The sequence below is a fragment of the Rattus rattus genome, chromosome 9, assembly GCF_011064425.1.
Source record: "Rattus rattus isolate New Zealand chromosome 9, Rrattus_CSIRO_v1, whole genome shotgun sequence".
Classification (NCBI taxonomy): Eukaryota; Metazoa; Chordata; class Mammalia; order Rodentia; family Muridae; genus Rattus; species Rattus rattus.
This window is the reverse complement of record NC_046162.1, coordinates 3,038,299-3,060,133: the sequence shown is the minus strand read 5'-3', so window position 1 is coordinate 3,060,133 and position 21,835 is coordinate 3,038,299. Positions and strand designations below refer to the sequence as shown.

The 21,835-nt window shown below is 54.0% G+C and overlaps 4 protein-coding genes across 8 annotated transcripts; 2 read left to right on the top strand and 2 right to left on the bottom strand.

The window, feature by feature from the left end:
• The first annotated feature begins 1,587 nt into the window (after nt 1-1,587).
• Antkmt (adenine nucleotide translocase lysine methyltransferase) lies at nt 1,588-3,720 on the top strand. Of its 2 annotated transcripts, XM_032911928.1 has the most exons (5): nt 1,592-2,136; nt 2,522-2,626; nt 2,712-2,852; nt 3,238-3,288; nt 3,443-3,720. In XM_032911928.1, exons 1-5 carry the CDS (start codon nt 1,975-1,977, stop codon nt 3,650-3,652), a joined length of 669 nt encoding a protein of 222 aa, XP_032767819.1. In that variant the 5' UTR covers nt 1,592-1,974; the 3' UTR covers nt 3,653-3,720. The 2 variants fall into 2 exon arrangements, with proteins under 2 accessions (XP_032767820.1, XP_032767819.1); XM_032911929.1 differs by lacking the exon at nt 2,712-2,852 and having other exon boundaries at nt 1,588-2,136.
• Ccdc78 (coiled-coil domain containing 78) lies at nt 3,711-9,400 on the bottom strand. Its single transcript, XM_032912631.1, is given in 14 exon segments — nt 3,711-3,929; nt 4,020-4,120; nt 4,196-4,262; nt 4,737-4,816; nt 4,976-5,020; nt 5,022-5,058; nt 5,176-5,351; nt 5,608-5,733; nt 5,810-5,888; nt 6,001-6,089; nt 6,352-6,468; nt 6,697-6,783; nt 6,867-6,983; nt 9,323-9,400. Coding segments are annotated over 14 exon segments (1,311 nt in total). The 3' UTR covers nt 3,711-3,817.
• Nucleotides 9,282-12,011, top strand: Haghl (hydroxyacylglutathione hydrolase like). 4 transcript variants are annotated; one of them, XM_032911925.1, is made up of 9 exons: nt 9,282-9,425; nt 9,668-9,853; nt 10,128-10,192; nt 10,272-10,389; nt 10,476-10,584; nt 10,666-10,769; nt 10,957-11,058; nt 11,243-11,322; nt 11,642-12,011. In XM_032911925.1, exons 2-9 carry the CDS (start codon nt 9,749-9,751, stop codon nt 11,808-11,810), a joined length of 852 nt encoding a protein of 283 aa, XP_032767816.1. In that variant the 5' UTR covers nt 9,282-9,425; nt 9,668-9,748; the 3' UTR covers nt 11,811-12,011. The 4 variants fall into 4 exon arrangements, with proteins under 4 accessions (XP_032767816.1, XP_032767815.1, XP_032767817.1 ...); XM_032911924.1 differs by having other exon boundaries at nt 10,476-10,769; XM_032911926.1 differs by having other exon boundaries at nt 10,051-10,192; nt 10,476-10,769.
• On the bottom strand, nt 12,012-20,893 carry Ciao3 (cytosolic iron-sulfur assembly component 3). The gene is made up of 11 exons (XM_032911923.1): nt 20,808-20,893; nt 19,592-19,687; nt 17,854-17,997; nt 17,411-17,543; nt 15,669-15,803; nt 15,201-15,319; nt 14,473-14,602; nt 13,981-14,053; nt 13,572-13,709; nt 12,970-13,127; nt 12,012-12,805 (listed from the first exon to the last, which is right to left on the bottom strand). Exons 1-11 carry the CDS (start codon nt 20,871-20,873, stop codon nt 12,567-12,569), a joined length of 1,431 nt encoding a protein of 476 aa, XP_032767814.1. The 5' UTR covers nt 20,874-20,893; the 3' UTR covers nt 12,012-12,566.
• Nucleotides 20,894-21,835: the final 942 nt, after the last annotated feature.

Here is a 21,835-nt window from a genome sequence, read left to right as displayed (position 1 = left end):
AGCCTTTGAGTGAGGTGTGTGCTAGGTTTCTTAGGACATCAATCAGATTCCTGGGAACCGCTTCAGCTCGAGTGCTGGGCAGAGTGGGAGTGGAGTTCTAGAAATGCGTGGCCTCTCTTTGAGGCTTTCCATCGGTGCATCATCAGTCCCAACAGACTTCTCATTCAGACTGGGAGAGTGATAAGGCTGTCCAGGGAGCAGACATAAGGTTCCTTGCCCCAGACTGCCAAGGAAGGTACCTGGTGGTGCCACGCCCTACATAGGTCCTGGGATGACCACTTTGGAATATTTATAGTCAGAGGACTTAAATCACACCTGTGAGTAATCTGAGGGTGGACACAGAGCATGCTCCGTTTATGTAATCTGCTTCTGGAGAGGGAGGGGTGATGAGGGTAAGAGGTCACTCCTGAAGAGTAGGTAACACCATTTTCTCCCTCCATATCAGCCTCTGAACTGGCCCCTTGCTACTTCCTCTCATCTCCCCAAGCTCCGTGGAGTGCTAAGGGTTTAGACCCACATCTTTCCATCTGGCAGGGGATGGCTGGTCCAGCGGCCTCAAGTCTGCTCTAGGGAACAGGTAGTGAAGGCCCCAAACAGTAGAGGCAGAGACAGGGGAATGGTTGTGTGTGAGCAGATGGACCCAAATCACAGGAGCTAACCTGGGAAGCCCTGTGGGGACCAGAGACATCTCCAAGTAGAGCTCTGGTAGCTGAGGAGAGGAGTGTGGGTACCAATGTCAGGTAAAGTTGCTGGGGCTTTCTAAGTGCGCTAGGTCTGAGAATACTGCCAGGAAGAGCAGACAAGAATAGCTGTGTCCAAGCAACCCTGTCTAGAATTCAGTGTGTGGGAGGGTTCTGGTATAATTCTCCCAGTGGCCAGATTCTGAGCTGGATGGAGCAGAGTCTCTCTGTGCAGAATACACATACACCTGCTGCCTGCCTTTGGACACCTGTCCTGCAGATGGTTTTGGAGGATAACACTCTGCACCTGAGGGATAGAGTGGCACTCTTGGGCATGTTCAATTTGGAAGCCATCATTGTGTCTGCTAGGGATAGCAGAGGAGGATCAGGCCCAGAGTGAGCATAGACAAGGAGTACCTGACATTCCCAGACATTTAGCCTTGATGCGAGTGGTCGGGGTACAGCAGCTTGACTCAAGGCTCCTATCTCTTTCCATGCAGGGCCTTACTGGGAGTCACTCAACCCTTTATTTTTGAAGGAAGGAGATCTTCCGGGCTCCTGGGCTGTCTTCCACCCTAGGCTGGGCCCGCTGCCAGCACCTAGCCGCTCACATCCGGCCCCCTCCCTCCATACTCACTAGAGAGCCAACATCTGTCTCTATCTGCCCACCCCTCTCCTTCGACCCCAGAATACTGTTTCCCGCCTAATTATGTCGCTGTAGGGTGGGGAGTGGGGGTGAGTGGAAGGACGTCCTCTGTGGTTTGCTTCTGGGTTTTGGGTAGGCTTTCAGGAAAGGAAGTCTTGGTCAACAGAATTTGCATGGGAGTGATTTTCAGTTATAGGCCCTGGCTATAAACCAAGTCTGTGGGCCAGAAGCAGTACAGCCTCAGGGGGAATCTAGATTCCATATGGTTGTCTGTAGAGTGGACCCTGAAGCTGGCCGCTGTATGTCTCGGACCGTAGACCCACTCGGGGCAAACTCCGTAATTCCCATCTACCGCCTGGGTCATCGCGACCCCAAACCATCACTCGGAACCCAAGGAGGGCCCCCCGGTTGATTGGGCGGAGAAGAATGAGTGTCGGACTGGCTGCGGAGGCCTCTTCCACTTCCGGCGTCTGATGGGGCGGATACCTAGGCTTTTGCTATTGCGGCGGCGGCGGCTGCTGCTGCTAGTGTAGGCTCGGAGCGGACAGAGCACAGCTCAGGCCGGGGGTGCAGAGGGGAAGGCAACGGCTTCCAGCTACCAGCCCGGAGCCTTGGGAAGTACGACCTTGAACTGCGTGTCTCTCAATCATGGATCAAGACGACCCAGCCGAAGCGTTGACTGAGCTGCGGGAGAAGCGGCTGGGCTTGCTAGATTTATTGCAAGCGGCAGCAGGCTCGGGATTGGCCGTCTATACTGTGTGGGCGCTGCTGCTGCAGCCGGGCTTCCGTCGGGTGCCTCTTAGACTGCAGGTGCAGCGTTGAGTCTTGGAAGGAGAGGGACCAAAACTGGTGCAAGACAAAGATAAATGAGTGGGATCAAGGCTACTACTGTAGATAGTGTAAAGATGGGCGGGATTAATTATGGCGCGGGACCTAAACAGGGAACCCGATACACGGAGAGTTGAAACCAATAAGTTGCAGAGCCTGGGTTTATAATCATGACCAAGGCTAAATGAATGAAGCTGGGATTGAATTACTGAAGGGGTATCGGCCTATGATTGGAGAGTAGGCAGGGCTGCCCTGGGTGTGGCAGGTATTAATTTAAGGAAGGAAATCTAGTAGGCACGCAACGGCACCCAACCTGGTGCGTCTGCCTATGTGACTCTAGCCTCAGCCCACCAAATTCCTTATTCAGGTGCCGTACATTGGCGCGAGTGCCCGGCAGGTTGAGAACGTGCTGTCACTGTTGCGAGGTCGCCCTGGAAAAATGGTGGATCTAGGCTCTGGTGATGGCAGGATCGTAAGGCCTGTGTCTGTATATTCGTTGTCCCTCCCTTGGTGGCCCCATTCCCTACATCCAGGTCCCACACTCTTGGCTCCTATAGGTGCTGGCGGCCCACCAATGTGGTCTCTGTCCAGCTGTGGGGTATGAGCTGAACCCGTGGCTTGTGGGACTTGCACGGCTGCATGCTTGGAGGGCCGGTTGTTCCGGGAGTGTCTGCTACCATCGAAAAGATCTCTGGAAGGTACCCCACCAAACTTGATCCTCCCTGCGCGCTCTCTCTCTCTCTCTCTCTCTCTCTCTCTCTCTCTCTCTCTCTCTCTCTCTCTCCAAACTTGATTTTCTCCCTCCCTCCTTTCCTTTCGTTCTTTTCTTTGAGATGTGGACTCTGGTCCAGGCTTATCTCAAACTAGCCCAGGATTACAGGCACGCACCATCAGACCTAGTTTATGCAGAACTGGAGATCAAACCCAGGGATTCGTGTAGCTAGGCAAGCACTCTGCCGACTGAATCACACCTTTATCTCCCAAGTTTCATGCTCTGAGTGGCTATCATGCTGATATCTGGGTGGACTAGAGGCCCTACCTTAGGGACCCCATGCCCCCAGCCTTTATCCTTGTTTCCTACAGGTGAGCCTCAGGGACTGTCACAACGTGTCTGTGTTCCTGGCTCCCAGTGTGGTAGGTCGTGGGTCTGCTGTCCTCCTGGGAGATCAGGGCCACAGTCTTGGCTCTTGGATACTCTCAGGCCTGGAATATGTTCTGGGCCCAGTTGGATGGCACAGCTTTTTCTTACCTGTTCCTGTGCCCTCCGCCCTCCTTTTCTTTCCTACAGCTCCCTCTGCTGGAGGACAAGCTGCAAGTGGAGCTTCCTGCAGGGGCCCGTGTAGTGTCTGGACGGTTCCCCCTTCCCACATGGAAGCCTGTAGCCGTGGTGGGCGAGGGCACCGACAGAGTTTGGGCCTATGATGTCCACGGTGCTGGGCCAGCTGTGTCTTCCAGTGGGGTGCCCATCAAGGCAATCCCAGAGTCCAGTTCTACCTAGATCCCTAGGGCCCCTGCTTGACAAGCTGGCTGATTGGATAAAATAAAGACTCTGTGGGTTCAATTCTGCCTTTTGTATATTCTGGGAATCACTTCTGGGGGTGGGCGTCCAGAGGGTTCCATGCTGGCTGTGAGAGATTTGATTTGAGCATTTTCTGGGAGACACCTAGTGACTCCGAGTCCTTGGACGCCGGGGCCTAGTGGAAGGCATAGATTCTACTCCTTGGGAATCTCCTGAATTCGCCAACTTCCTCAGTTTCAGGATTTCCTGCTTGTACCTGATTGGGATGATCAGACAAATCACTTGTCTGGCCATGGGTTCTTTTCTTCCCACCGAGATTAGGACCCTGGAGTCACATCCAGCCTACCTGCCCAAGTGCTGGTCCACATACTCCTGTAACTCAGAAAGCTGCTGTTCTGCCATGGTGGCCCGGACCATCAGCTGTGCCCGTTCCCGTTCTAGCTCTGCCTGGTGGAGGCATGAGTCATGAGCCATGGCAGGGTGGGTGTAGGGAGGGGATCCCCACCACTCCTTCCCCACTACCTGGGTGTCCTGGGAGAAGTCCTGCAGCTTCTGCTGGATTTGGACCCAGGATGCAGTGTCTAGGGCCCTGACGGAAGGAGAGGAGGGGCAGTCTCCAAGCCAGGTGCAGTACCTGCTGTGTGGTTTTAGGACAGCACAGCACTGACTGGAGCCTGGAGCGTCTGTACATGGTTAATCTTCTGACTAGCTCAGTGACCCCTGGTCTATACCAGGTTTGGGTGTTTTCTTCCCCAATCCTTGGGAGGTACTACCCCAAGAGCCTGCCTGGTATATGGCAGGTATAGAGGCCCAAAGCTACTGCTGCTGAGGCCACCCGGCTGTCAGCTGCCACCAAACCCAAGTTTATCTATTAGACACTTAACGAAGCAACCATCCATGTTCAATGATCACCAGTGTTCCCCATACAAACTGAGATAGCCCAGAGCAGGGATAAGAGAACCCTACCCAGCAGCAAGTTTGCTAGAATGAATGAAGGCTGTGCAGCTTCTGGCTCTCTCTGCCTGACTTGTAGACCTCCTCTCCACCAACAGAAAGCACTCACAGTGGCTGTGACTTGTCCTCCTTGGAAGCTTCACCAGATCCCTTCTCTGGGTACAGTAGCAGTGTCCTGTATGGGCCATACTGTAAACAGACATGGTGGGTTCCCTTGGCTGACTGAAGAAGGCCAGCTGCTCAAAGGCTCTGAGCTTGGGACCAGGCCAGGGGCGAGTCCTTCCTGGGGCTCTGGGCTTCAAGGCAGTTTTGGGCAGCAGGGAGGGGGCACCTGGGTCCCAGTATTACCTCATTTTCCCTTGGGTGGCTGAGTTCAGCGGCCCAGTGCAAGGGGTGATGGCTCCAGGTTGATGGCTGTGGCAAAAGTAGCCCTGGGAGTACCATGTGACCTGTTGGGATCTGTTTGTGCCTGGCACTGCTCCTGCAGCATACAGTACAGGTTACATGGGCCCATTCCACCCCAGGTGCCTGGTCAGGGTAGAGCCCACCTGCAGGTGGTTAGCAGCAACTCCTGCCTCTGGTTCAGATCTGCCAGGCGCTTGCGGTAGGCCCGGGCTGCTTGAGCCAGCTGCTGCTCTCGGCTTCTGTGTGCGGCCCGAATGTCCTGCAGAGCAGCCTCCAGGAAAGCCTGGAGAGATGCCTGATTTGTGCTACTGGAAGTCTCCTGGAGGGGGTTGAGTAGGACAGAGCTGGGGTTGGGGCTGGGTTTGGACCAGGTTAGGCAGCCATGCTGCAGGAGCTGGGCTGGAGTTGGGTAACATGGTTGAGCTTAACCTTAGCCCTTATCCTAGCTGGCTATGCAGGGACCCGGGTCCACAGATTCCTTGTAACTGTCTGCCCAGCCCACCCAGGCCAGACTTGCACTCTTCAAATCTCACCGTCTACTCCTGACCACTACAGCACATAACCAGAGTGCTTACCGCTGTCTCTTTGGCATAGCGCTGCAGCCGGACGGCGTACTCCTCGTTCAGCTTCTTCAGCTGAAGCTGCAGCTGAGCGTTTTCAGCCTCAGCCTGCCGGAGCTGGTCCTTACAGGAGGACAGCACCTGGGAGTACCCAAGAGTGCTCTGTTTGTAGGACTCCCAGCCAGCCTCGAGGCTCCCAGGGTGGGTAAACCCTCACCATGGCTTGGGCAGCCAGTTGCTGACCAGCTGTCCTGGCTTCCTCTCGGGCTCCCTGCAACTGCCGACTTAGGGCTCTCCTGTGAACACAGTACAGGCTCAGCTAGGCTAGGGTGAGGTACTCCCTCATCCCCCAAAGGGGGATCTCTCTGACCACTGGGCTCTGTTTGTTCTCGGTGAGGTGAAACTCACACTTGTGTCTCCAGTGCCTGCTGCCTGACTCTGTGATGCTCCAGAACCCATTTCAGCTCCTCCTGCAGCCTCTGCTGGCCTCCCGATGGCTGTAGGGTGAAGAAGACAGACACTAAACTCACCACACGTGGGCTGATCCCTGTGCTAGGTGGCTGTCTGAGGCTCTGAGAGCCTGCGTTTCGTGGGCTGCATCTTCGTGGACAGGGGGGATGAGAGGGGAGGAGAGGGGAGGGAGCAGCAGACACCCATTTCACTGCCCCTGTGCAGGTGCTCAGCGCAGCTCTCTTAAGTGTTCCTGGTAACCTTAGAGTCTGCGGTAGGTGACATTCAGGCCTGGGTTCCTCCACTGACCTCTTGTGGTGACACCTGGTATTGCCCTGGATTGGCTGCTGGCTGGACTGTCTGTCCCTGGCAGGCACCAGTTCCGCGCATTTCCAGCTCTAGCACCCGACTTTCCAGTCGAAGAACCTGCGGAGATTAAGGGTGACCTGGGGTCCAGCTAGCTGCTGGACCGCCTGGAGTAAGTAGATATTCACGTGGGTACATGCACACGGACAGGAGCCAGGTAGAGGTCCACAGACACAAAAGTATATGTTCACTCTCAGGGACCTGAACCCCTTAATGGTGCTTGTCCAGCTGTGTACTCTGTTCCTGAATGAATTCAGGCTGACACGCATAGCTCGCTTGGCTACTCACTTCTCTCCTCAGCTCAAAGACTTCAGCCTCATGCTGTTCACGCAGGTGATGGGTTGCGATCTGCAGGTCAACTAGCTCCTTAGAAATCTGTGGGTAACCAGGGTGAGAGAGGCTGCCAGTGGCTTCTTAGGCTCTCTGCTCCTACTACGACCCCACAGCCCCTCATCCACCTGCAACTGCTGTTCTTCACTCAGCTCCAGATGTGTTTGGGGCTCTGTCTCCAGGCTAGTGGCCCGGGCTGGGTTCCCGGAAACTCTTGGCAGCCAGTCCTCAGCTCCTGGAACAACCTGAGAAGGCACCATCAACCCACACCTAGGTGGGTCTTGGGCCTGGACTGGGGACCCAATTCTCATGGAGGCATTTCAGCACCCCCTGAACCAGGCCAGCCCCTTCCCTGAGCAGGGACAGACACAGGATCCAGGGACTTAATCCCTTCTGGTCATTTAAGAAAAGGAAGGGGGGTTGGGGATTTAGCTCAGGGGGTTGGGGATTTGGCTCAGTGGTAGAGCGCTTGCCTAGCAAGCGCAAGGCCCTGGGTTCAGTCCCCAGCTCCGGAAAAAAAAAAAAAAAAAGAAAAAAGAAAAAAAAAAAAAGAAAAGGAAGGACTCTAAGAAAATATCAGTATCTTGTGGGGGGACTCACATTCTCTGCAACTTGAAGTGAGGCCCATGGCCTGGGGTCTGGGGCTGCCCTATACTCCATAGAGGCAAGAAGCCCTGGCCTCCAATTCGTCTGATGGTGGCCTGCTTCCTTGCTGTTACTGGGAGTGTTGTCAGTGTTGCCAAGGCCTCTGTTGATCTTAGAGACTGCCTATCCTGCCTACAAGGAGGGGCAAGGCAGTTTAGTGGTTAGGGAGAGTGGTATCCACAAATGACATCCTTTCCTTCCTGGGCCCCAATCCCTCATGGCAAAAAACAGACACGCCCTCTCTGTCTTGCAGGCCAGCTGGGGAGAGTGCATGACAATGCAAAACCTGTACCTGTAGTTACAGACACGATTTGTCTTTATATGGGATGCACATCGTCCCATAGGGATTTGTAGTTATTTCCAGTGGTTCTCAACCTTCTTTTTTTTTTTTTTATAGTTCATTTCTGTTCTTTATTTTACCCAAAGACATAACCATGGATTGTTCCGTCCAAATCAAATAAATATTTCAGAATTTCATACATATAAATGTTTTTAACCAAATGCACCTATCCCTTCCTCTAATACCTTTCCTTCTTCTTTTTTTTTTTTTATTATTATTACTTGAGTATTTCTTATATACATTTCGAGTGTTATTCCCTTTCCCGGTTTCCGGGCAAACATCCCCCTAATCCCTCCCCCTTCCCTTCTTTATGGGTGTTCCCCTCCCCATCCTCCCCCCATTGCCGCCCTCCCCACAACAATCTAGTTCACTGGGGGTTCAGTCTTAGCAGGACCCAGGGCTTCCCCTTCCACTGGTGCTCTTACTAGGATATTTATTGCTACCTATGAGGTCAGAGTCCAGGGTCAGTCCATGTATAGTCTTTAGGTAGTGGCTTAGCCCCTGGAAGCTCTGGTTGCTTGACATTGTTGTACATATGGGGTCTCGAGCCCCTTCAAGCTCTTCCAGTTCTTTCTCTGATTCCTTCAACAGGGGTCCTATTCTCGGTTCAGTGGTTTGCTGCTGGCATTAGCCTCTGTATTTGCTGTATTCTGGCTGTGTCTCTCAGGAGCGATCTACATCCGGCTCCTGTCGGCCTGCACTTCTTTGCTTCATCCATCTTGTCTAATTGGGTGGCTGTATATGTATGGGCCACATGTGGGGCAGGCTCTGAATGGGTGTTCCTTCTGTGTCTGTTTTAATCTTTGCCTCTCTATTCCCTGCCAAGGGTATTCTTGTTCCCCTTTTAAAGAAGGAGTGAACCCAGATGCCCTTCAACAGAGGAATGGATACAGAAAATGTGGTACATCTACACAATGGAATATTACTCAGCTATCAAAAACAATGACTTTATGAAATTCGTAGGCAAATGGTTGGAACTGGAAAATATCATCCTGAGTGAGGTAACCCAATCACAGAAAAACACACATGGTATGCACTCATTGATAAGTGGCTATTAGCCCAAATGCTTGAATTACCCTAGATGCATAGAACAAATGAAACTCAAGACGGATGATCAAAATGTGAATGGTTCTCAACCTTCTTAATGCTGAGACCCTTTAATACAGTTCCTCATGTGGTGACTCCCCAACCATAAGATTATTTCATTGCTATTTCAAGTTGTAATTTTGACACTGTTATGAATCGTAATGTAAGTATCTGTGCTTTCCAATGGTCTTAGCTGACCCCCTCCGTTTTTAAGTGTCGCGACCCACAGGTTGAGAACCACTGTATTAGACCCTTGTATATTTTCCTCTGTCAACACTGGCAGGTGAACTAGCTGGACAAACATCAGCAGCCTCTGTCTGAGGGAAGTGGGCTGTGGACCTTGGGAGCTAGCTCAGCCTGGGAACCAGAAATGCTAACTTTAGGAGGTGCCCTTGCCTGAGGCTGAATTGGAGCATGCGCACTGCGCCACTGTGATCAACCGGTGAGAGTGGTTACTTCTGTGCATGCGCAGTTCCTGCCACCGTCCATCAGGTCTCTGCATCACTCACTCACCCAGGATCTCGACTGAGGAGTGGTGATGTTGCGGTGGGCAGCGGCCACACTCTCTCCAGGACTAGATCGGCGGCTCATGTGCGAGTGAACGAGGTCGACCCAGGTCTGGGATCCTGGTGCAGTTGAGAGGGGCGGGGTCTGCTGAGGAAGGCGGGGCCTACAGGGATCAGGAGCGGAGCTAGAATCCGCAATGCTGTGTAGCTTTTCCGAGAAGTTGAAGCTAGGACAATGGGCGGGGTCTGAGGTGATCAGGGCAGGTAGCCCCTGAGTCTTGGAGCTTGGAACTGAAGCAGTTCCTCTCGGAAGCTCCTGGGTAGCGGAGCAACTCTTTCTTTGTGCCCCCAGTGTGTGTGGCTGACCCGCCCGGTGCAACTCAGAAGGGATTTCTTAGGTTGAAGAACTGCGGACTGGCTGAGGTCTGCGACTATGAAGGTCAAAGTCATCCCGGTACTTGAAGACAACTACATGTACCTGATCATTGAGGAACACACACGGGAGGCCGTGGCTGTAGACGTGGCTGTGCCCAAGAGGGTGAGGGCCGACAAAGGATGCCATCAGGGGACTCCCGGAGCAGACCCTACCCCCTGATTTTTTAAATAATTTGATGTATTATCTTTGGATTCCCATGGAGTATGGCTACCTTTGGTGTTTGTAGTTCCCCAGTAATTGTAATTGTCGGTCCATTATCTCCCCTAACTCTTGCTGTCCTGGGTCCCTGTGGAATTAAGCACCTGAACCTAGTGCGCCAGTATGGGGTGGGTGGCCCACCTGGCCGTCTGCAGCACTGTCACTTCATCCTTATCAGCTGCTGGAGATTGCTGGCCGCGAGGGAGTGTCTCTGACCACGGTGCTGTCCACTCATCATCACTGGTAAGAGGGTGTGTGTTGAGGCCTAAAACAGACTCTTCCATTAGTACCCCGACTTGACCAGGCCCCTACATTTCCACAGGGACCATACACGTGGAAATGCAGAGCTGGCGCGCCTGCAGCCAGGACTGGCTATCATGGGAGCAGATGAGCGGATCTGCGCGCTAACCCGCAGGCTGGAACACGGAGAGGAACTTCAGGTGAGCATGTATCCAGAAGAGGTGGGGAGGGTCCTGGCCCCGGCCTGCCCACTGGCCCTCACGGGTCCAATGCCTCACCATCGCAGTTTGGGGCCATCCACGTGCGATGCCTCTTGACGCCGGGCCACACCTCTGGCCACATGAGCTACTTCCTGTGGGAGGATGAATGCCCGGACCCACCAGCCCTCTTCTCTGGTACCTTGCAGCCTGGACTCACCTACCAACCCAATTCCACTGTGCCCTCCCGACCCCCTTCTGACCCTCTTTGCTCCCTAGGAGATGCTCTGTCAGTGGCAGGCTGTGGCTGGCACCTGGAGGACACTGCCCAGCAGATGTACCAGAGCTTGGCCAAGACTCTGGGTACCCTTCCACCCCAGACGGTGAGCCTTGGCCTCCTGTGGGGCCCACATGCTTGGCACTGGACTTCCTCCTGGTATTTAACCTATGCTTTTGTAGCTGTCCTGCTTTGGTAAAGGTGGTGTGGACCTGGGTGGGTCAGGGGTAGGAGTGCCTGGCCCTTCTTTGGCCTGGGACAGCGTGTGCTCACTGAGCCTCTTTTTCTTACAGAAGGTGTTCTGTGGTCATGAGCATACACTGAGCAATCTTGAGTTTGCACAGAAAGTGGAGCCCTGCAACAGCCACGTGCAAGCTAAGCTGTCCTGGGCCCAGGTGCATGCATTTCCTGCTCCATAAAAGGGGGTGGGGTGGGAGTAGCCTTCCTGAAGTTTGGGGTGAGTTAGAAAGGGAATCATTGGAGAGTCAGAATGCTAGGTTTTGCCCTGCTGTGCCTTAACCTCCCCGTGGCTGCTGGCTGTCAGGGGCCCAGTTGTAATCAGGGGCCTGTTCTTTGCAGAAGAGGGATGATGATGATGTACCTACTGTGCCTTCAACGCTGGGCGAGGAGCTCATGTACAACCCTTTCCTAAGGGTGACGTAAGTATGGCTGTGTCCTAGGCCTTCCTGTGGTGGCCCTGAGCCGTATCAGCGGGTAGGACAACCTCAAGAGGCTGTCTGCACTGCCAGTTAGTCTCCCCAGGGAGCAGTCTCAGGACTAGCCTGGCATCCTTAGGGCCTCTTTGGCAGTCATTTGAGTAGTTAGGAGGGTATCTAGGGACTATTTATTGAGCTGAATGTCCCTGGCACCAGAGAAGGGCATTTGTTAAGGGCCTCCTTCCATCCACTGCCCTGCTGGGCCCCGCCCCCATGGGCAGCTGGCCAGCCCCACAATTCCCCAGCATACTCTTCCCTGCAGAGAGGATCCGGTCCGTGCGTTCACAGGCCAGGTGGCACCAGCCCAGGTCCTGGAGGTGCTCTGCAGGGAGCGAGCACGCTTCCAGCTTGCTTCGGAGCCTCCACAGCCCCAGGTCCGGGCACTCCTGGCCTTACAATGGGGGCTTCTGAGCACAGGCCAGGAAAAGTGAACTGTGTGGGGAGCCTGCTTGTCTCCACACTCCTCCGGACCTCAGGCCGACTGGAGCCCCTGCCACCCTGACTGCTTATGGAGCCATACAAGTGTGATCTGTAGGAGCTCTTGTGGGTCCAGAGACATACATCCTGGGGACTGAGGAGGGTGAATAAAACTTTGAAAGGCCCAGTGTGGTACCACAGACACACAGCAGATATCAGAGGTGCAGACCTGTTTATTAGTGGTGAGACCCAGCTCTGACGTTCTCAAAGCCATAGAGGCTGGGAGCTGACAGACTGCCAGAGCCCAAGACCCTAGCAAACAGGCAGTTTGTAGAAGATTGGATGCCCCACTAGGTTCAGGCTTGATATCTGCCCTACACGTTGTAGTTTTGGGGGTGAGCCACAGAAATGAAACCCCTTATACTCAGACACCTACAGCCAGAAGGCAGGCCAGAGGAAGAGAGTCTGGAATCTCATTGAACCTACTTGGGTATCTCTGATCCTGCCTGCACTTCACCTTGCATATCTCAGTGTGGACCCTGGAGGTGTGTGGGCTGCAGGCAACATTACCAGCCAGAGACACAGATCATGTATGGCCAGGACCCATGTGCAGCTAGTGCCCCACTGGAGCAAAGAATCCAACCCGTCCATGGAGCTCTCCTTGAACTGAGGGCCTCTGGCATGTTCTGCGTGGGCCTTGTTGCGGATACCCACACAGTCTTCCTGGGAGTCTTGGTGCTGCCCCCAGGGCTCTCACAGACTCAGGGCTCCTACCACCTGATGCTGAGGCCTGAGTTGGTCTTCTCCACAGCATGGTACTGCGTGTGCAGCAGGTGGCTGGCCCGCTCTGAGTCCTCGCCTTGCAGCCAATGCTGGTACAGCTCCTGGACCCCAGGTGCATCTTCGGGCGCCTCGGCCCTCACCATGCTGTACAGTCTTTCCACTTGCTGGAGGAGCTCCCTGCCTTCCGTATCTGGAGCCTTGAGCTGACCTCCTCCATTCAAGCAGCCTGTGGTAGAGCATGGGGCAGGGACAGGGAGTCAGGTTAGCCCTCTGACCCCCTGGATGTGGCGAGGGGGATATGCCCCCCTCCTGTCCAACCCCTTCCAGCTTCCACTGGTGGAAAGCTGCTACTCTATCCCAGCAGGCAGAGCCCATACTAGGAGGAACTACCTGAAGGGCAGGCCATTACTTCCACGTAATGGTAGGGACAGCGGCCTCGTTTTAACTTCTGCACGAGGTTCTGGATGTTGCGGAAGCCATAGGCCACAGCAAAGCGCAACAGCACCTGGCCTTCCCTCTCCAGTGTCACTTCCTGGAAGTCCTTGTTCCTGAAGGTGCAGGAGTAGGCTTGTGAAAATGCACATTGCCATGAGACTGTCCCCGCCCAGGTGCGGAAGCCTTCTGGGATTCAGTGCAGTACCAGCTGTCTCTGTCTTTTCCTGCTTGTATCAAGGAAGCGTGATGGAGAAGGGTGTGTAGCTCACATCCACGGCCCCACCAGTAAACTCATCCCTACCTTGATCTTAGCATAGGGTTATCTTTCCAAAGGGCAACCACAAAACCCAGCAAGGTGTGAAACCCCAGGCCCAGGTGCCAACACCCACACAGGCATCCTCCAGTCCCCACACGTACCACCCCGGCTCAGGGTCTGCCGAGACTGAGGCGAGTGCTCTGGCCTGTTGGTCCTCGTTTCATGGTTATAAGAGGAGACACACGTGTGCCAAAGCTCCAGGGGCTTCCCCCAAATTCACTCCAGTGCCTGCCCTGCTGACCTCATGGGTTGGTAGGTGACGTCAGCCACATGGATTCCAAACAGCTCTTGGGCTGCATGCCGGAACACGTGCTCCAGGTAGCCTCCTGAGCCTCCGCCCCGATGGCTGGTGGGCTCCTCAGCAGACACACTCCTGGTTCTGGGAGAGGGGCAGGTCAGTGCGGAGGTCTCTGGTAGTCAGACATTAAGAACTGCTCTTATGGCGGCCCTGGGAAGCTCGGGTGGCTTCAAGAGCAGGCTTTGCTCTGACACTGTAAACTCAGCCATTCCTGGGCCCCAGCCAGGCTCTGGGGAGGTCTGGAGTCGGCCAGAAGGCAGCCTGGGTAGAAAGGAGGGGACAAGACACTGCCCCACCCCACAGGCAGCATCTGATCCCAAATAAAGTTTCTCAGTCCCCACCACCTACTCACAAGCCATCCAGGGGCACAGGCTCCAGCTCTGAGAGGGAGACCCCTTCTTCCTCCAGCAGCCTGAAGACTTCTCCTACAGAGGAACCACACACATGCTCTCATGATCTGAAATGGCTGCACCGTCTGCATCCGCAGAGGGACGCTTCCTCTAGCTTGTGGTGGGATGGCGAGTCCAGCCAGCTCCTGCAGACCCATGGGAAGACGTTCCTTCCTGGAGCTCTGTCAAGGGAGTCAGGGCCACTCTGACAGTCCAGGCATCCACTCCTCAGTGGAGAGGCTACTCCACTTAGAAGCAGGGTGGAGGTGTGATCCACAGGGACTGGATGAGATCCTGCCTGCCCTCACTTTTGAACCAGAAGGATACAATACTGGGCTCCATTGGCCGCAGGATCCTGGGAGGCGCTCGGAGGCCCTGCTGTTTCCCTGGCCCCAGTGCTTGGCTCCATGGGAGCCTTGTGGATCAGAGGGCAGAGTTATGCATGACAACTGCACCTGTTGTAAGGACACAGTCCACGTCACGGGTCTGGTACTCCTGGTTGAAGAAGTCAGGTCTGGATGCTTCTAGCTTTTTGTCATAGCAGGGCATCACAGTTACATGGTAGATCTTGTCAGGAGTCAGGAGCTACAGAGAGAGTATAGAAGGCCTCAGTCCCATCTAAGCCAAGCTCAGAAGTGTGAGAGGTGAGGCAGAGCTGTCTTGAGCCATCAAATGACCAGGGCCACGTATCGTCTCTGCCACCTCTGTCCCTAACAGGCAGCTGCAGCACAGAAGACAAGTTCTCACTGCCTTTGAAAGGTCAGGTCACAGTGGAGACAACACAGATGAGGGAAGTGTGGATGTGCACAGGTAGAGGGAACGCACAGGGTTGATGCCAGTGCTTGTGGCTGCAGTACTACAGAAGCCAGTTCCCTTCTTCATCCTGTCAGCGGGGTGTGCTTCATGCCCTTGGTCTCTTGCTCCCTAAACATGGAGTCTAAGCCACCCCTGGGTGTGAGAAGTGCTTTTCTATAAGACCCAGGCCCCCTGATGCTTGACAAAAGACAGCCTAGGTAGTAACAGGCTAGCTGAGCAAGACTGATCTAAGGCCAATGTCACTCCACTGCAGCCACCATCAAGTTTCAGTCACCCAGACACCCCCAGAAGGCACCATGGTCACAGGCCAGCCAGCAGGCCACCTCCCACTCCTCATACGTTGCCCGGGGATGCCCAGTCCTGTTACCTGTTGCTGTGCAAAGAAGTCTTTGATCAGGGAGCCCATAACCTGCTGTGGGGATCGGGCTGTACTGATGTAGGGGAGAATGAAGTTGCCATGTGTCTTCTCAGCATAGCAGATCCAGCCTGAGCCAAGAGGAACGAACAGGTTAGGGGTGTGCATAGGGCAGGCCTGGGGGTGGTTCACAAAGAGCAGCTCGCCTCTTGGCAGTGACATGACATTCTGGGGGTGGAGCGATTCATACAGAAAATGACTGTGGCATTAAAACACCCATCCTGTCATCACTGTCACGGGAAGGCTGGTACCCAGACGATACCAACGGGGACCAGCGATTCCAGGCGATGTCTTGGGTACCTCCTAGGCGCTGACATTCCTACCCTTCTCTAAAGACAATCCGCCCCCATCATTTTCCATGTCAAGCTGTATTCATGGCATCCTAACTTCAACTGAACAACCTTGCAGCCGTGGACACACCTGGGCAGGCGGAAGCCAGCATGGGCAAGGCCTCTCTGGAGTTGGCTTGTTCTCGGAATCGCTGCACAAACTCTTTCTGGCTCTCCAAAAGGCTGAAGTTCCTTGCGAAGGCAGTATCGAAGACGAAATGCACCCCTGGAAAGCGATGGAAGGTGAGCAGGTGCCTTAGCGCCAACGGCAGCAGAAACCTGAACACCTCTGTCCTGAGTGGGGCAGCGCTGTGGACCACAGGCCAAGGCTCTGCCCCAGGGCAGCACGGCATATGGGGTCTTATGAAGCACGGTTTTACCAGGTACAGCACCAGCTGTGTGGATGACCTGAGAGCTGCCCAGTGGCCCCACCATCAAACTGCAGAGAGAATTCCTAAAACCATACTTTTCTTGGCACCTTTCTGAATGTGTTTAAGCCTTTTGTACCAGTAGGGCTTGGCCTCCTCCAGACCAACCTGAGATACATATAGAGACCTCTGCTCCCCAACTGCCTCCTGATGACGCCATCCCCAAAGGCTAGGGCTACCCGTATGACCACACTGCTATAACCCTGCATGGACCACGTAGACAAGACTCAGTGGGCTTTTCAGCATGGTGAGACGTAGACTTATGTCAGCCTGGCATAGTCCACAAGCTAAAGCTCCTGCAGGATCCCAGGGGAAGGCTGTGCTCCTGGTTCTTCGGTTCTCCCTAAGGCTGGGAACTGTCCTGGGATGAGGCTGGACTGAACACTCACCAGGACCACCACCCCCATGCTGGTTTTCCTTAGGACTCTGAGGACTGACAATGACTCCTAGTACCATGGCAAGGGTCACACAGGAGCACGGGGTGCCTGCCTACTACAGTCATGGTAGACAATAAGGTACCAGGTCGTCTAACAGGCAGGAGGAGCATTCTGTGGAGGTAGCACCATGAATACCCAGTCCCTCCACTTCCCCAGGAAAGGCTGCTGGTCACTCTGGTTTAGCAGGGGGCTTTCAAAACACCCATGTCTTCCTCCACCCCAACTCCTGGCACAGAAGTCAGCCAAAGGTTACCCAAGCCACAGCCCAACAGATGTGAAAAACAGTTTCCGGAGCCAGTAAGATAGCTCAGTAGGGAAAGGTCCTTGCTGTCAAACCAGATAACCTGAGTTGATGCTGAAACCCACGTTGTAGAAGAAGAGAACTAAGTCCTGAGAATAGTCCCGTGACCCATGCACACACACACACATGTACACACTCAAATAATTACATGTAAATATAAATACATGTAAAAAAAAGTTAAAAACAAACAGTAACCTAAGCTGGGGCAGTAGCACACTGTCTGTAATCCAGGTTCTAGGGAGGCTGAGGCAGGAGGATTGTATGTTTGTGGCTGGCTCTGACTACACAGTGAAGTCAACACAAGCCAGGGTTACAAAGTAAGACCCTGCCTCAAACAAACAAACAAACCCAAAGGTGGCATCTGCAAGCAATTCCAGCACTTGCTCCTCGAAGGCAGCTCAGGACCAATCCGACCTAGATCTAGTTTCAGAAAACCAAAACACCAATACCACCCAGGGGACAGTGACCAGTCAACTACAGTACAAAGTCAGAGCTCAGCTGGCTTCTCTCCTAAGGTCCTGACCTCACCATCACCGTGAAACTTCAACCTGAAGTCGCACTCGGGAGAGCGCCCCTACTGTTCACTTCAGGTTGAGTGACATGTGTCCTGGGGGCGGGAGGAGTCCCGGAACCAGCCGCCCCGGTTCACTCAAGGTTCTGCGCCTACCTATTTTTTTGAAGAATGAAGTTAATTTCCTGGCAGTGTCTGTGGAGTCTAGCTGAAACCTGGCAGCCAGTGACGCTCTAGACTGCGGTGAGACGGACACGACCACGAGCCGCTGCTGACCCGGTGCTGCCACCTATAAAACGAGAGAGAGGAGAGAGAGAGAGAGAGAGAGAGAGAGAGAGAGAGAGAGAGAGAGAGAGAGAGAGAGAGAGAGAGAGAAGCCTCTGGCTCTGCTGGCTTTGTACAGATTCACCGAGCCCATCAGCCCCACCTCAGTCGGCCACAGTGACGTTTTGAACCCAACCCAGAGCTCCAGGTCTAACAGAGACCACTGATGTGAGAGCTACGAAACCTAAAGAAGCAGGAAGCCAAACGGGTGGACCAGCCAAGTTTCCCCTAACGGAATATGCTGTAGGCGGCTGGGGCTGAGCCCCACTGCTTACCTTATTAGCATCTAGAACCTTCCGCAGTTCCTCGTGACTCTGCTGGGTGATGAGTATCGTCTCTGCTGAAGTGACACAGCCACTGCAGGCCAGGCAGTCGTTCAGGGAGACCTTGGCCTTCTCCAGCTTCTGGCTTCTTCCATCCTGCAGGCGAGCAAAATCTGGAGCACAGAGTCTTATGGGGGATGGACAGGTACCCTTTTGACATCCACTCACGCCACCAAGAGTTAGCATGAGAGCAGGCTGGGGTCCTACAACACCTTTTCACTTTTGTTTTCTTTTCTTTTTTTTTTTTTTCTCATGACAGTAGGTGGAATTCAGGGCTCTGCAAACACCAAGCAAACGCCCCACTCCCCGGCTCTAGCTTCATCCCTGACACCCAGCTTTTAGAACTTAAGTGTGTATCACACAAATACACAGATGCCTTAGATACCCTAGGTGTTCACACTGACATCAAGTTCTAGCTTTTGGCACAGGCTTGACTGGAGGACCCCATGAGCAAGGCTGGCTTCGGGAGTCAGTGCAGAAGTAACAGACCTGCTACTGGTCTGCTGCTCTCTGGTCTGTGGGGACAGGCTGGGAATAAAAGAGGGATAGCCAGGAATGGATGAAGGAAGAGAGGGTGGGGGATGGGAGAAAAGGCTGTACAGGTGGTAACAACCATCAGAATTGACAGAATAGACCCAGGACCCTGGTCTTCAAATCAGGGTCTCCAGGACACCCTCAGTGGTTCTTGTCATGCCAACGTGATGCCAGACTGAACCCATCAACACTGCTACAGAGGCAGAAATGGTCTGAGCCAGGGCCCGCTGAGTTGCAGGGATCCGAACTGATGAGGGAAGTAAGGCTAGAGGGTTTGAAGTCCCTTCAGCTATTCTCTGAACCCATGCGTGGTACCAATGCTCCAACCTGAGGCTAAGCGCAACAAGAAACCACAGGCCCAGGCGGCAGCAGCACCATGTAGATGAGGCCACTTGTCCTTAAAGCACAGCCCAGTGGTGGTGGGCACCTTCCTCTGTCCGTCCATCCATGGGACAGACTGCTTGTGTACCAGGGCCTCTGGTACACTGGTGTCTAGCTGATGCCACAGAGTGTCATGAAGTCACTCACTGTTGTAGACAAACAGCCGGGCTTCGCTGCTACAGCTTGATCCCGCTCGTCACTGTCTATGGGGATCTGCACAGCCATCCCCTGATCCTACCCAAGCTTCCTCTCCTACTCAGAGCCCCATGGCTGGGCACCACTTCTCAGGGCAGTGGTGCATCGGACTTTGAAGGGATTCCTTAGAGTGCAAAGGGCAGCCAGTCGGGGTTAATTTTAATAGATATCAGGACCTAACCTTCAGATTAGAGGACAGAAGGGCTCGAGGGGATCAAACCCAGAAAATCTTATGCTACTAGACGTAGGGGACAAGGGAGGAGGAGAGGATCCACCATCTCTGCAAAAGGGCTCCCCCACGCAGACCAGGACGGACTGGCTGCCCAACATGGGCACCCCTGCTCACCGTCTCAGCTCCCCAGGGTCAGTGAATGTGACCAGGGAGGGGAAGAGAGAGAGAGAGAGAGAGAGAGAGAGAGAGAGAGAGAGAGAGAGAGAGAGAGATGCAAGGAGTTTCACGGTGGCCTCATCTGTGACTGGGAAAGGCAGAAGATGTGTGTTTCAGATCCCCACCCCAGCCTCCCTCCTCCGGCCACCGCCAGCCCCCATCAGGGACGTGGCAAAAGCTCTGGTTCCTTACTGGGTTCACTTGGAAGTAACTGCCATCATCTTCGATGTGGATCTTGGCTATCCCACTTCCAGGCTTCTTAGCCACCGTCACCGGCTTGATGCAACTCTGCACCAGGAAAAGACCCAAACCGGCTCTATTAGGAGATAGCAACTCGGATGGAGGACGGAAGATGGTGGGCCTCAGGGATGGCTGGCTACTGGCCACGAAGTGAAGCTCGCCACCAAGGCCAGTTCTACCTCCTTCCTGCCACTAAAGCCATGCTGAACTCTGGTCGCCCACCCTTTTCTATACAAGAAGAGGAAAATGTCACCAAGGCCACTTACTCTCCAGGTCCATGAAGACTGGTGTGAGTCCTATATGCACGCTAATGCAGAAGCCCTGACCAGCCTGGCCCTCTTAAGTGCAGATAGCAGCAGGCCACCAGAGGCCAGTGTGTCAACAGGCCTGGGTGGACAGGAAGGCTTTCTTTGGAAACATCTAGAGGTCACCTCCAACCTACTACCACAGATGAGACTTAATGTCTCTCCCCCTTCTCCTGTTATTGCTTCCAGAACCTTGGTGGCTTTCCAGAAGATGTCAGTCTCGGGTAAGATGCCCCAGTTCATCCTGCCTGTGTGCCAGGTCAACCCCTCTTTTACCGGTCGTGGGACATGGCTACAGGACCACTAGCTCTGGAGACAAGGGAATACCCAGCAAGGACAGCAGCTCCTGTTTTCAGGGGTGGCTGTCTTCCTCAAGGCAAGGTCAGGAACATTAGCTATGGTTGTGGACCAAGTGGACATCTCACCTGACCCATCAACATGGTCCCTGTCCACAGAGATCAAGAAACTGGCTCTGAGAGAGATGTGGGAAGGGATGTCTCACAGGTGTGTGGAAGCTGTCCAGCCCCAACCATGTCTCTGCATCACCAGCTCGGTGACACTTCTAGGAACAGTAGTTGAAGGCCACATAACAGTCCCAATCTTTTTTTTTTTTTTTAAACACTAAGCCTGCCTGTCACCACTAAGCACTCCCATGGTCCCGGTCCCAGTAACCGGGTTGTCCGGCCATCCCTGGCCTCAGTTGTCTGTGTTAGTAAGAAGGGAACTAGACTGCCAGAGGACCTGGGCCCTGGGCCCCGGGTCGGGTCTCTTGCTCAGGAAAAGACACAAGAGAGAGCGGTTTCCCGAGGCGCACAGCCAGGCCCGGACCCTCCTCCTGCGCGACTCGCCCTTGGCCGGCCCACCTGAGACGGCCCGATGAAGTCATCCAGGTCGGTCAGCTGTAGTGCCCCACTGAAGGGCGACGCCATGATAGCCTCACTGCCGCTGAGCGTCGCACGGGGCTGTCGCAAAATGACACCCAAACGGCACGCAGTTCCGCCACTCTGCCGGAAAACGCAAATTCCGGCGCATGCTCATTTCTTTCCGTGAACAAGCTTTGAAAAGAGTGTGCGCCCTCTGCTGGCCGCCTTCAGCGCTTGAACCAGCGGACTCAAAGGTGCAAGTTCCACAGCGGTCAGTTTCCCATGCGTCCCTTGGTTGTGGTGTACATGGGTAGCATAGACAAAGAACGCAAAGAATGAAACTCGAGAGTCAGAGTCTGTCCCGCATAGGGCTGGGAATCCGGGTTTCACTCATCACCTTGACCGACAGTACTCAATGGAAGGTTCCAGATACAGTGGGCAGCAGAACACAAAATTAACTTTGATTCACTGGGATGCTGTGGAATGGGCTTACCAAAAATGAGATCGACAAATGCTGTTGAGATTTTAAGACAGGAATGTGGGAGAGTATTTACAGAAGCAGGTTCTTTGGACTGGACCAGGGCCAAAGGACAGTTTCTGTTTGCCGGAGGATTCTAATGCTGGAAGAAGGGTGACACAGGAGAGAAACATCCCCCGGCCCCCAAGTCTATTAGAACAAACACAGTGGAGGGTTGGCAGAATGTGAGGCATATCCAGGGCCCACTAACAGACACAGACCAGAACGGCCTGGAGCAGTAGAAAGAAGTCCTGGCATTCATCATAATGTAGGTGATCCCGGAAGACAGTACAGTGGATGTGCATGAAGCCAGTCACGTCCGGAACAGACAACCCTGCAAATGGAAAGCTGGCCTCAGGCACGGAGAAGAAGGTTTCTGACCAGGGTGGTTAAAAACGACTTTAGAAACCATTGTGGATGTCATTTTAAACAAAATGGAATAGGGTTTCCCTGTGTACCCCTGACTGTCCTGAAACTCACTTGGTGGACTAGAATGGTCGTGAACTCACAG

Bases quoted from the DNA above. Each gene is read 5' to 3' on its own strand.
- Antkmt (XM_032911928.1), top strand. From the start codon at position 1,975: ATGGATCAAGACGACCCAGCCGAAGCGTTGACTGAGCTGCGGGAGAAG. The intron at 2,853-3,237 runs GTACCCCACCAA...TGTTTCCTACAG, and splicing joins ATCGAAAAGATCTCTGGAAG to GTGAGCCTCAGGGACTGTCA. The intron at 3,289-3,442 runs GTAGGTCGTGGG...TCTTTCCTACAG, and splicing joins TGTTCCTGGCTCCCAGTGTG to CTCCCTCTGCTGGAGGACAA.
- Haghl (XM_032911924.1), top strand. From the start codon at position 9,749: ATGAAGGTCAAAGTCATCCCGGTACTTGAAGACAACTACATGTACCTG. The intron at 10,193-10,271 runs GTAAGAGGGTGT...ACATTTCCACAG, and splicing joins CTGTCCACTCATCATCACTG to GGACCATACACGTGGAAATG. The intron at 11,323-11,641 runs GTAAGTATGGCT...TCTTCCCTGCAG, and splicing joins AACCCTTTCCTAAGGGTGAC to AGAGGATCCGGTCCGTGCGT.
- Ciao3 (XM_032911923.1), bottom strand. From the start codon at position 20,873: ATGGCGTCGCCCTTCAGTGGGGCACTACAGCTGACCGACCTGGATGAC. The intron at 15,804-17,410 runs GTAGGCGCAGAA...ATCGCTTTCCAG, and splicing joins TTCATTCTTCAAAAAAATAG to GGGTGCATTTCGTCTTCGAT. The intron at 13,710-13,980 runs GTGAGTAGGTGG...CCCCTCTCCCAG, and splicing joins CCTGTGCCCCTGGATGGCTT to AACCAGGAGTGTGTCTGCTG.